The 13,443-nt window shown below is 43.1% G+C and overlaps 2 protein-coding genes across 3 annotated transcripts in view; both read left to right on the forward strand.

Annotated features, from left to right (window-relative positions):
• Window positions 1-6,200, forward strand: part of LOC115194213 (dermatan-sulfate epimerase) — a 28,415-nt gene extending 22,215 nt beyond the window's left edge. For both annotated transcript variants that reach the window (XM_029753707.1, XM_029753698.1), the window contains 2 exons: window positions 1,513-1,720; window positions 2,757-6,200. In XM_029753707.1, the coding sequence (XP_029609567.1) occupies window positions 1,513-1,720; window positions 2,757-4,500 (1,952 nt within the window). In that variant the 3' untranslated portion in view covers window positions 4,501-6,200. The remainder of the gene's footprint in view (window positions 1-1,512; window positions 1,721-2,756) is intronic.
• Window positions 6,201-8,083: 1,883 nt separating this feature from the next.
• LOC115194231 (NADH dehydrogenase [ubiquinone] 1 alpha subcomplex assembly factor 4) lies at window positions 8,084-9,771 on the forward strand. The gene is made up of 3 exons (XM_029753749.1): window positions 8,084-8,316; window positions 8,700-8,791; window positions 8,882-9,771. The coding sequence occupies exons 1-3, from the start codon at window positions 8,184-8,186 to the stop codon at window positions 9,188-9,190; spliced, it is 534 nt and encodes a 177-aa protein (XP_029609609.1). The 5' UTR covers window positions 8,084-8,183; the 3' UTR covers window positions 9,191-9,771.
• The last annotated feature ends 3,672 nt before the right edge of the window (window positions 9,772-13,443 follow it).

Genomic DNA, 13,443 nt, shown 5'->3' on the forward strand with positions numbered 1-13,443 from the left:
TCTCCCCTCTTCCCTCATCTCCTCTGCTTTCCTCTTCTGGTTTATTTTCAGGGGGAGGGTAGTGCTGGAGGAGGGGCTCTCAGGTCTGGACATTTTATAGCCCCCTGCCAACACTCTCTGTATTGTGACTGGGGCTGGGCGCCACTGCTGCATTCAGAGAGCAGCTCTTAATTGCAGCAGCCAGGAGAACGCTGGACTCACTACCCACAATGCCAGCTTCCTCTCTCCCAGATTATCCTGCCTTCTGCCTGAGTGGACTATGTGACTGCACTGCACTCACTGACCCTGTACAGTCAGGTCTATAATTATTGGCACCCTTGATAAAGATGAGTGAAAAAGACTATAAAGTAAAGAATACAAATACTGAGCTATATTGTATGCCAAATAGCTATATTTTCATGTCATCTCATGGTCAGATGACATGAAGATATAGCTCTTTGGCCATGCACACCAGTGGTTGGTTTGGAGTCGAAAAATGGAAGCAAATGCAGAAAAGTACATCATACCTACAGTAAAATATGGTGGTGGATCTTTGATGTTATGGGGCTATTTTGCTTTCACTGGTACTGCGGGCCTTGTTAAGGTCAACAGCACTATGAACTTGACCAAGTACCAGGACATTTTTGCCAAAAACCTGGTTGCCTCTGCCAGGAGGCTAACAATACAGAGTCTTTTTTGCTGATCTTTATCAAGGGATCCAAAAGTTCCTTAACCCACTGTATGTCTGTCTCTGTGTTCAAATGATGGGGTTTGTTGGTGTTCCAATAGGTTAGACTGTAAACAGGAGCTGTGTTTTAAATGTATTTTGTGTTGGACTTACAAAGATAGACCTTGAACAAACGAATATCACCTCAGTGTTCCGGCATCCAGACCCCCACATCATTTGGATTGGGCATTTGTTTATCCAAGGTCTAGTTTTGCATCACAGCAGGAATGTTGTAAACAGACACTTTTTACAAAGGGTAAACACGCGTATTGTCGTACTGCTTGTGCACTGATTTTGGTTATTGCTGTTATTGTTTTTGGCTTACATCTGATTTATTGTCGTTAAATATTTACTACCGGTTGCTAGGTTTTAAGATCTCTTTTGGCACCAGACTGCCATTCTTTGTGTTGGGGAAATGGCTTCAGCGATAAAGCTAGGGAGCTACGATCTCAACAGGGCCTGTAGTTTGGCTCATTTCCTGATGTTAAGGACATGGCATGCATGGATGTGAAAGCTTTTGTTACCTATTCAGTAAAAAAAGGAAAGAAATGAATCATCATTTTTGTAGCCTATGTATTACTATGCATTCAATCAAATAGAAAGCTATGTGGTTTGTACAACTGAACTGGACCTTGGACAATATGTAGCTGTCGCTTCATATTTGTCTGAGTTTTATGATAATAACATTCAATATTCCTCTAACAAACCAGTACGAAAGGCCACTATATTGAAGTTGCCTTCTCCTTTATTTTAACTGTAAAATAATCCATATTGATCTTTTGCCCTTGCATGTTCCATCACACCAGGGTTCCAGAGGACTGTTGCCATTGCAGATTCCAACTACAACTGGTTCTACGGGCCCGAGAGCCAGCTGGTGTTCCTGGATCGCTATGTGATGAGGAACGGCAGTGGAAACTGGCTGGCTGAGCTGATCCATCAGAACCGGGTGTTGGAGGGGCCGGGACAGGCCGGGAAGGGACAGAGATGGTGCACACTGCACACAGAGTTCATCTGGTGAGAATCTCTCTCTCTCTCTCTCGTTCTGTCTCTTTCTCTCTCGCTCTTTCTCTCTCTATTGGTTTAAGTGTACTGTCATACACTGAGTGTACAAAACATTAGGAACACCTGCTCTTTCCATGATATAAACTGACCAGGTGTCACGCCCTGACCTTAGAGAGACTTTTTTATTCTCTAATTTGTTAGGTCAGGGTGTGACTTGGGTGGGCATATCTATGTTTCTATTTCTTCGTTGGCCTAGTATGGTTCCCAATCAGAGGCAGCTGTTTATCGTTGTCTCTGATTGGGGATCATACTTAGGCAGCCCTTTTTCCCACCTGTGATTGTGGGCACTTGTTTGTGTGTAGTTGCTTTCTGAACTGCATGTAGCTTTACGTTCGTTTTCGTGTATTATTGTTTTTCCCGGTGTCATTTTAAATGAAAGAAAATGTACGCCTACCACGCTGCACCTTGGTCTCATTCCAACAACGGACGGAACACCAGGTGATGTCACTTGTTAAATCCACTTCAATCTGTGTAGATGAAGGGAAGAAACATGTCAAAGAAGGATGTTTAAGCCTTGAGACAATTGAGACATGGATTGTGTATGTGTGCCATTCAGAGGGTGAATGGGCAAGAAAAAATATTTAAGTACCTTTGAACAGGATATGGTGTCAGGTGCACTGGTTTGGGTGTGTCAAGAACTGCAACGCTGCTAGGTTTTTCATGCTCAAAAGTTTCCTGTGTATATCAAGAATGGTCCACCATCCAAAGGACTTCCAGCCAACTTGACACAACTGTGGGAAGCATTGGCGTCAATATGGGCCAGCATCCCTGTGGAATGCTTTTTGACACCTTGTAGAGTCCATGCCCCAACGAATTGAGGCTGTTCTGAGGGCAAAAAGTATGCAACTCAATATTAGGAAGATGTTCTTAATGTTTTGTACGCTCAGTGTATATGCTGATTTACTCAGCAATTAATTAAATATTTGCTTTTAGAGCAACTGAATACAAATGTATGAAGTTTATTTCTTGTTTTATTTCCATTCTGCAGGTATGATCCCAGCCTGACTCCCAGAGCTCCTGCAGACTTTGGTACATCCCAACTCCACTACTTTGAGGACTGGGGGGTCGTCACTTATGGAAGTTCTCTACCCGCAGACACCAACCACACCTTCCTCTCCTTTAAGTCGGGGAAGCTGGGTGGACGGGCCATATTTGACATCGTTCACAGGAACAAGTACAAAGACTGGATCAAAGGGTGGCGGAACTTTAACGCTGGCCACGAGCACCCTGACCAGAACAGCTTTACGTTCGCCCCAAACGGTGTTCCTTTTATCACAGAGGCTCTGTACGGGCCCAAGTACACCTTCCTCAACAACGCAGTGCTGTTCTCCCCAGCTACCTCAGGAAGCTGCTTCAAGCCATGGGACGGCCAGGTCACAGAGGCCTGCGACTCCAAGTGGCTGAAGTACAAGGTGGGGCTGCCGGCGGACGCCCAGGGCAGGGTGGAGGCGGCTCTGGAAAGGCAGGGCATGGTGTTCATTCGTGGGGAGGGCCAGTCGGCCTACAACCCTGACCTGAAGATCAGGAGCTTCCAGAGGAACCTGCTGCTCCTGCATCCCCAGTTGCTGGTCCTAGTTGATCATATCCATCTGGAGACAGACAGCCCAACCAGGGCCATGAGTGCCTTCTTCCACAACACGGACCTGCCCTTTAAGGACACCAAAATAGACGGTGTGCACGGAGCCTTTGTCAGACATGGGGAAGACCCATATCAAATGTTTTGGATGGATGACACAGGCTTCAGTGAGAAAGGGGTCTTGGGGTACTGGAACTATCCCCGTGGTTACCCCTATAACGGCTCTAACTATGTGAATGTGACAATGCCTCTGAGGTATCCCCATACCAGGGTGGCATACATCTTCTTTGGGCCAGGGGTGAATGTGCAGAGCTTTAGTCTGCGTGGCGATGCAAACAGGGTGGACATTTACCTGGCCACCAACGAGCACACCTACACCATCTACCTGCTAACCGGGGAGGTGACCACCAAGCCTCTGTTCGCTATGGTGCTGGTGGACCAGAAGAAAATAGTATTTGAGAAAGCAGCAGGAGTGAAGAACGGCACGCCGGAGGAGGTGGAGGAGTATGTCAACGTAGTAGAGGACAACCTCCAGCACGCCAAGCCTGTTTTCCAGCAGCTGGAGAGACACATCCTGGGCCGGGTGCTAAACACGGCCAGCTTCCGCAAGACGGCCGAGCGCCTCCTCCAGTTCTCCGACAAGAAGAAGACGGAGGAGGCCATTGAGAAAATGTTTGCTCTGACTAAGAGACAGGGCAAGGGGGCCAATAAAGCCTTGGGGAACCTTGGGGACAAGCTCTCAGAGAGCCTGCCGGACATCTTTGGACAGATCGAGGTAAGGGAGAAGAAGGAGAGATCGAAGACAACAAAGAGGATTATTGAGGAGAGCCCCGAGGAAGATGGAGACTCCAGGGCCTTTATGGATTATGGAGACTCCAAAAAAGGCAGGAAGGGAGGCTTCGTGAAGGGTCGCAAGTTCAAGGAGGTCCACGTGTTGGCGACGGCCAACAGTGACAGTCTGTTGAACTCATCCTCTTATATCAGACTATTCCTCATATTAAACATAGCCACCTTCTTCCTGCTACTGTCTGTGTTATTGACACGCTTCCAGAGAGGCAGAAGTCTGCACACCCAGAGGTGTTTCTATGGCGTCCTGCTCATCGACAGCGTCATCTTACTCTGCCTCTACTCTTCCTGCTCTCATGCACAGTGTTGACATGATCACTGTGCGACGAGTGGAATGTCCATGTGCAGACCGATTGAACTGTTTGCCATGGGTGAATAAAATGCACCATACGCCTCAGTCTGAGCCAAGTCTACCTGATGAGTCTCCAGGAAATAATTAATTCCAAATAGGAATTGATAGATTTAATAACGAAATTAAGCCAGACCACCTTTGAGATCCTAAGCTTCTGTGGAGCTTTAAAATGGAGTCTGTGTGAACTTTTTCATGTAGTATTTAGAGTGGACCATGTTGCTTTATATCAAAGATTGCTAGCCACTAAAATGCAGATATCTGCCTCTCTCTGTGGACATTATAGAAAGAATGTACATATGTTCAAACAAGATATATTTTTGTGGTATTATTTCTACTCTGTAATGAAAAAATAACAATATGCATAGATGTGCAAATGTGATTTTCATTGTGTATTTGCTTTTGCCTGATGAATGTGGGGACTTTGCAGATAAAAAGCTATTGAAATATGTTACCTCAGTCGGTGGTCCTCTCTGTGTCCATAACTGCAGTATAATACCATTGCATTTAACCAAATTGGCTTACCCGCATAACCGATCACATTGTCACCCCCACCACCCCAATTGAAGTCTTGTGATATTGTCCTTAAGCTGTCAGGGTACATGCATTTCCATTTAGAGTAATACACTTGGGAAAGTAAATTTTTACTCTCCAACTGTAACAGATTTGCTTTCATGCTCTCGCCTGTATGACTACTTGCAGTATGTTGGTGAAGCCCATTCACGTATGCTAGCATAGATTCGTGTTATTGTCCATCACCAAACCCACCTAATATAATTACACAACATGCTCCTCCTCTCGATGTTATGATGTGGAATCGTTGGGAACCCACGTTTCTTGTTATTACCGACTCTTAACTAATGGGTCTACAGGCGTCACTACAGGGAGGAGGACCTTTGACCTTTGTGTTACTTTGGTTGGGAGGAAACAACTACTCTGCTAGTCATGGATATGTGAGGAAAGGGAGAACTCAAATGCTAGGAGAGGGGTCGATTTTTGGTGGGCATTGGTGGAGGAGATTTGGGGGGGGAATACTGTATGTAAATAGCCTTATACCTGTATAGACATATCTGTCGTCAAATGAGTGTATGATAAAGTTATCCTCCGATCAGGAGGTTGGTTGTATCAATATGTACTCACTCCTGCTCAGTCACACAGATAATAAGGAGAGGCATGCAAACAAGTCTTCACTTCCTCTGGTGTGTTTTGGACATGTGAGGGTGGGCACTGTCTCTCTTTCTGTAAATTCCCAGGTGTGTCTACTGAAAATGTGCACGCCAACATTACAGTTTAGAGTCTAGACACATGACTCCCCTGCCTGCAAGTGGGAGGAGCTACAACACATCGCTGTTGAATTCAATTTGATTAGGTGGGTGGGGTGCTCAATCCACTATACCACTACAGCCTAATCCTGCTGTATCTTGCCAATACATTTACCTAAACTATGAGTCATGGAAGCCCTAGTCTCTTGTGACAGCGCGGAGATTTAGTTCTGGGTGCCGAGATTATGAAAGCCCTCATGACAATCAAGTAGTATCTTTTGGTCAGGGCTGGCTAGCAACAATCAGAATTCATTGTTTTGTCATCTCATTAAAAAACGAATTTTCACTGCCTTTTATCATTGTCATGTCATTCAATAAAGAGTTTTATGCAAAATCAAATGTGATTGAAAGGATACCAGTATCGTGTCTCAAATGTTGTGTTGATGTACAGTACCTGTCAAAAGTTTGGACACACCTACTCATTCAAGGGTTTCTCTTAATTTTTTACTATTTTCTACATTGTAGAATAATAGTGAAGATATCAAAACTATGAAATAACACATATGGAATCATGTTAGGAACCAAAAAAGTGTTAAACAAATCTAAATATATTTTAGATTCTTCAAAGTAGCCACCTTTTTCCTTGATGACAGCTTTGCACACTCTTTTCTACAATGTAGAAAATAGAAAAAATAAAGAAAAACCCTTAAATGAGTAGGTGTGTCCAAACTTTTGACTGGTACTGTAGTACGAGTTCATCATTAATCTCAATGGCCGTGGCTGTGTTTAGGACTGATCCGACTGTCAGAAACATGACCCAGGTAGTGAGACAGCCAGGCAATATCAAATGTACGTAGTCCATGACCTTTGACACATTTTCATCATTGCTCAAATGCCACTTAAGCTGTCAATTCCTATGAACATGAGTAGTGGCACACGAGTCAATGATATACAGTGCCTTCAGAAAGTATTCACACCCCATGCCTTTTTCCACATTTTGTTGTGTTACAGCCTGATTTTAAAATGGATTAAGTTGAGATTTTTTAGAGTCACTGGCCTACACACAATACCCCATAATGTCAAAGTGGAATTATGTTTTTAGAAATGTTTACAAATTCATAAAAAATTAAAAGCTGAAATTTCTTGAGTCAATAAGTATTCAACCCCTTGCCTAAGTAGGTTCAGGAGCAAAAATGTGCTTAACAAGTCACATAATAAGTGACATGGACTCTGTTTGGAAATCTATGGCAAGAACTGAAAAAGGTTGTCCTGCAATGATGAACAACCAATTTCACAGAGCTTGAAGAATTTTGAAAATAATAATATGCAAATGTTTCCCAATCCAGGTGTGGAATGCTCTTAGAGACTTACCCAGAAAGACTTAACAGCTGTAATCGCTGCCAATGGTGATTCTAACATGTATTGACTCAAGGGGTTGAATACTTATCTAATCAAGATATATTACTGTTTTATTTTTCCTAATCATTTTTACAGATGTAAAAATATATATATTTACTTTGACATTACAGAGTATTTTGTGTAGATCGTTGACAAAAACATGACAATTAAATCCATTTTAATCCCACTTTAACACAACAAAATGTGGAACAAGTCAAAAGGTGTGAATACTTTCTGAAGGCACTGTATAGGCAAAATGTCTGTCTCTCCAATACTGTAGGCTACAGTATTTTGATATTTGTCCTTGGCAGTAGATCATTGCCAGATGTGCTCTGTAGGGTTCACTTATGTAAAGGTGATTTGGCTGGCCAAGCTACTCAAGAGAGAAAAAACACAATCCAGGCTCCTATATAATCCACAACCAAGTCAGACCTACTCAAACTCAACCTATAGATACACTAACAAATACAGATGTTATATTTACTGCATTTATGAATGTAAAACATGTATGATAATGTTTTCCTATTTTAAAAAAAAGAAAGAAAAAAAAAGACTGAAAACCTGTAAGACTCTAGTGTCACCTACCTACGATAACCAGTTCATCTTCGGGTTTTAGCGTCAGATTAGAAGTGTCACTCACACCCACTCATAGAACAAACTGTACACTACACCAGAGGCTTCATATAGGTGTCCCATCCTTTCTGCCTACCTACCTACACTATACTGTACTCGTACTGAATTGGCTCCAAGGTTCTGCTGCCACCTGTCGGTAATTGTGTGCCTAGCGGGCGACATTATGGACGTGGAACAAAGATGCTTGATGTCCTCTGCACCAGACGGGGTCGCTGTATAATTTCCAGCTACCATGATAGAACCGTCTCGCTCTCCGTCGAAAATGTTAGAAACCGCTCCTTGGAAAGAGGTCTTTGGAACGGTCGAGCACGGAATGTGCGTTGAGAGTTCTTGGAGGTGATTGTGTCCAAAATGGGGGCACGCGTTGCACGGTTGTTTAGGAATTTTAATTTAGAAAACCGAGTACATCGTGAGATTGGGAAGGCAAAACCTGAGGTGGCACCCCGACATTTGACCCATATTGACCCTGTTCAGAGTACAGAGGGTGAGTACATAGGGCTTTTTGTTATTGCATTGTGTAAGTCGGAGGGTCAACTCAACCGGTAGCCACGCCAGCCAGGCTGTTAGCAAGTATACCATAGCCTGCTGTCCTGGATAGTTTCTTAACGTTACAGCTTTGTAGCTATTTGAAACCAAGGTTTTAGTGTTGAGTACGTATTTGTGGTTTCCAATTCTGTAACAAGCACAAGCTAAGATACCTAACTAGCTAGCAGCAAAGATGGCAAATGACCCATTCAACACTAGGGTTCACCCTCTGCTTCTAACGTTATGATTTGCTGCCAGTACATACCAGTCTGTATCACAGTCACACATCTTTTATATGTTGTCCTTTGTCCCCTGAGGCCTAAACGATTTTGATTCCTTCAGTTACTGAGATCAATGATGCCATCCACAAGAGAAACGACCCCCTCCTGGGGTTGCTGAAGTCGGTGTATGTGGAATCAAAGGATCCAACCGAGGTGAGAGCCTAAAATAATGACTATTCAATTGACATTTCAAATGAGGGCTATTTGCTTGATTGGCACCCTACTCTGTTTCAATACAAACAGGCTCCAAAGGAGATCACTGAGGAGAACGTGGAGGAGCGCAGACCACTGAAATTCAGCCTACCGGGGGACCCCTATGGGATTGTAGAGATCACTGATGTCCCTAAAGGCAAACTCTCTATTGTTGAGGCCCTAAAAGCTCTTAACAATCACAAGAATGCTCCCCAAACATGGACATTGGACAAGGTTGCCCAGGAGTACTCTCTTGACTTGAGAGACACTAAAGCGCTTCTAGAGCATTTCATCCCCTTCGAGGTTAAGATCATACCTCCCAAGACAAAGGACGATGCAAAGCAGATCAAAGATACCTAGGACAAATATGCAGTACACCTGGACTTTAAAGACATCTATCAGCCAAGTGAATTATTTATTTATGTTCATGTACTATAAGGTTGTCTGCCTTGCTTCAAGGTTCAGGATAGGAATAGAGAACGTGTGGAATTATTTGTTTTTCTGTTACGAAACGAGGGAGACGCATGATTTAAACCCAGTACACTACTGTTCAGAGCCTGACATGTTACTGCTACTCCAAGAAAGCTAGCTTCATTGTGGGAAGGGTAATCAGTGTTGTAAACGGCAAGGTCATAACACTACTCCATATGATTTGTGTCAATCTTTAGTAAATCTCAATACAAATTTGAATAATGACTAAATCAACCAATTCTATAATTGTATGAATGATGCGATATTGGCCTGCAAATCCATTCATACTACTTCGCTAATTACTTCCCTAACAAGGCCTTCATCCCTGTATCACAACTGACAGTAAATTGACTGTCACTTGCTAATTTGGCATCTTTCTACTCTCTTCAATTTTGTACTCTTACATTTTTCATTTATATGAACCAATGTTATGTATTTTTGTAATTCCTATTAAGAGTGGAAAACATTTTGATGTTGGATTTTTTTGTCTTCCGTGGGTATCCAAGCAAACACTTGTGTTAAGTACTGTTTCATGATTATATACACCACATGACCAAAAGAATGTGGACACCTGCTCGTCGAACATCTCATTCCAAAACCATGGACATTAATATGGAGTTGGTCTCCTCTTTGCTGCTAAAACAGCCTCCACTCTTCTGGGAAGGCTTTCCACTAGATGTTCGAACATTGCTGCGGGGACTTGCTTCCATTCAGCCACACGCATTAGTGAGGTCGGGCACTGATGTTGGGCGATTAGGTCTGACTTGCAGTTTGCATTCCAATTCATCCCAAAAGTGTTCGATGGGGTTGAGGTCAGGGTTCTGTGCAGGCCAGTCAAGTTCTTCCACACCGATCTCAACAAACAATTTCTGTATGGACCTCGCTTTGGACATTGTCATGCTGAAACAGGAAAGGGCCTTCCCCAAATTGTTAACACAAAGTTGGGAGCACAGAATTGTCTAGAATGTCATTGTATGCTATAGCATTAAGATTTCCCTTCTGGAACTAAGGGGCCTAGCCCGAAACATGAAAAACAGACCATTATTCCTCCTCCACCAAACTTTACAGTTGGCACTATGCATTCGGCAGGTAGCGTTCACCTAGCATCCGCCAAACCCAGATTTGTCTGTTGGACTGCCAGATGGTGAAGCGTAATTCATCACTCCAGAGAGTGTGTTTCCATTGCTCCAGAGTCCAATGGTGGTGAGCTTTACACCACTCCATCTGAAGCTTGGCGTTGCGCATAGTGATCGTAGGCTTGTGTGCGGCTGCTTGGCCATGGAAACCCGTTTCATGAAGCTCCGGACGAACAGTTCTTGTGCTAACGTTGCTTCCAGAGGCAGTTTGTAAGTCGGTGGTGAGTGTTGCAAATCAGGACAGATGATTTTTACACGGTAGCACTCGCCGGTCCCGTTCTGTGAGCATGTGTGGCCTACCACTTTGCGGCTGAGCCGTTGTTGCTCCTAGACGTGTCCACTTCACAATAACAGCACAGTAGACCAGGGCAGAAATTTGACGAACTGACTTGTTGGAAAGGTGGCATCCTATGACGGTGCCACGTTGAAAGTCACTCAGTAAGGCCATTCTACTGCCAATGTTTGTCTATGGAGTTTGCATGGCTGTGTGCTCTATTTTATACACCTGTTAGCAACGGATGTGGCTGAAATGGCCGAATCCACTAATTTGTATATATAGTGTACCCCGCCTCTAGTGTCATTTAATATCATCAAAAGGAAATGTAAATGACAAACTATTGATCAGTAACATAATGACTGCTTTCAAGTGAGTACTACAGTATAGTAGTGGTCATCGTCGGTCACTAGACCTTTGCTATAATTTGAAAACTTCCATACACCTTTTGGATAAGATCACTGTTTGTGGGAATATCCTTCCTAAAATGTGTCATACACTGAGTGAACAAAACATTCGGAACATATATAGACTGACCAGTTGAAAGTTATGATCCCTTACTGATGTCACTTGTTAAATAATTTATTTTGCCCATTCACCTTCTGAATGGCACACACACACAATCCATGTCTCAAGGCTTTAAAATCCTTCTTTAACCTGTCTCCTCCCTTTCATCTACACTGATTGAAGTGGATTTAAGTGCCTTTGAACGGGGTATGGTAGTAGGTGTCAGGCGCACTGGTTTGTGTATCAAGAACTGCAATGCTGCTGGGTTTTTCACTCTCAACAGTTTCTTGTGTGCATCAAGAATGGTCCACCACCCAAAGGACATCTTGCCAACTTGACACAACTGTGGGAAACATTGGAGTCTACATGGGCTGACATCCCTGTGGAACGGTTTCGACACCTTGTATAGTCCATGCCCCTATGAATTGAGGCTTTTCTGAGGGCAAAAGGGGTTTCAACTCAATATTAGGAAGGTGTTCCCAATGTTTTGTACACTCAGTGTACTTTGCAGGGCCATTTATTTCATAAAAGAGTAGAATCACGATGATGCTGTTGTTTACTTTCCGTGAACGTTGATGATGTGGATTATTGTGATGTTTCATTTAATAAATCAAACGCATTATTTTATCAAAATAGTGGACATTGTTTAAAAAAGAACAACAAAGCGGACACAATTTGAGTTTGCTATTCACAAGAAGCATTGCCTGATGTGAACCATGTCTCGAACAAACGAAATCTCAGAAGCCCTAAGATTACCAATTGTTGACCTGCGTAAAGCTGGAAAGGGTTACAAAAGTATCTCTAAAAACCTTGATGTTCATCAGTCCACGGTAAGACCAAGTTCAGCACTGTTGCTACTCTCCCTGGGAGTGGCTGTCCCGCAAAGATGACTGCAAGAGCACAGCGCAGAATGCTCAATGAGGTTAAGAAGAATCCTAGAGTGTCAGCTAAAGACTTACAGAAATCTCTGGAACATGCTAACATCTCTGTTGACGAGTTTACGATATGTAAAACGCTAAACAAGAATGGTGTTCATGGGAGGACACCATGGAAGAAGCCACTGCTGTCCAAAAAAACATTGCTGCACGTCTGAAGTTTGCAAAAGAGCACCTGGATGTTCCAAAGCGCTACTGGCAAAATATTCTGTGGACAGATTAAACTAAAGTTGAGTTGTTTGGAAGGAAGGAACACACAACACTATGTGTGGAGAAAAAATGCACAGCACACCAACATCAAAACCTCATCCCAACTGTAAAGTATGGTGGAGGGAGCATCATGGTTTGGGGCTGCTTTGCTGACTCAGAGCCTGGACAGCGTGCTATCATCGACGGAAAAGTTCCCAAGTTTATCAAGACATTTTGCTGGAGAATGTAAAGATATCTATCCGCCAATTGAAGCTAAACAGAAGTTGGGTGATGCAAAAGGACAACGACCCAAAACACTGAAGTAAATCAACAACAGAAGAAAATACGCCTTCTGAAGTGGCCCAGTCAGAGTCCTGACCTCAACCTGATTGAGATGCTGTGGCATGACCTCAAGAGAGCGGTTCACACCAGACATCCCAAGAATATTGCTGAACTGGAACAGTTTTGTAAAGAGGAATGGTCCAAAATTCCTCATGACTCTTGTACAGGTCTGATCCGCAACTACGGAAAATGTTTGGTTGTGGATATTGCTGCCAAAGGAGGGTGAACAGGGGTTCACATACTTTTCCCACCATGCACTGTGAATGTTTACACTGTAAATTCAATAAAGACATGAAAACCTATAATTGTTAGTGTGCTATTAGTTTAAGCAGACTGTGTTTGTCTATTGTTGTGACTTGGATGAAGATAAGATCACATTGTATGACATTTATGCAGAAATCCAAGTAATTCCAAAGGGTTCACATACTTTTTCCTGCCACTGTATATAATTAATTTATGTCCAAAAATGGAAAGAAAGGGATGCAGGCCATCTATTACATGCACAAAATGTGTAATATTAAGAACATCTAACGACCAAACCCTATACTTTATGGAACCTTGAAATATTGTATTTATCTCTGTGCTTGATTGTATACAATGTGACAATACAACGCTTATATGCACGTGCCCTGTAGGCCTAGTTCTTGAACCACAACGCTACGCCTCTTTATGGCCATTTGTCCATTTCAATTGGAGCTCTAGATAATGGGTGTGTCCTAACAAAGGACCCTACCCGAGCTGTCCATACTATTGGATGAT

Source organism: Salmo trutta, chromosome 1, assembly GCF_901001165.1.
Source record: "Salmo trutta chromosome 1, fSalTru1.1, whole genome shotgun sequence".
Taxonomy (NCBI): domain Eukaryota; kingdom Metazoa; phylum Chordata; class Actinopteri; order Salmoniformes; family Salmonidae; genus Salmo; species Salmo trutta.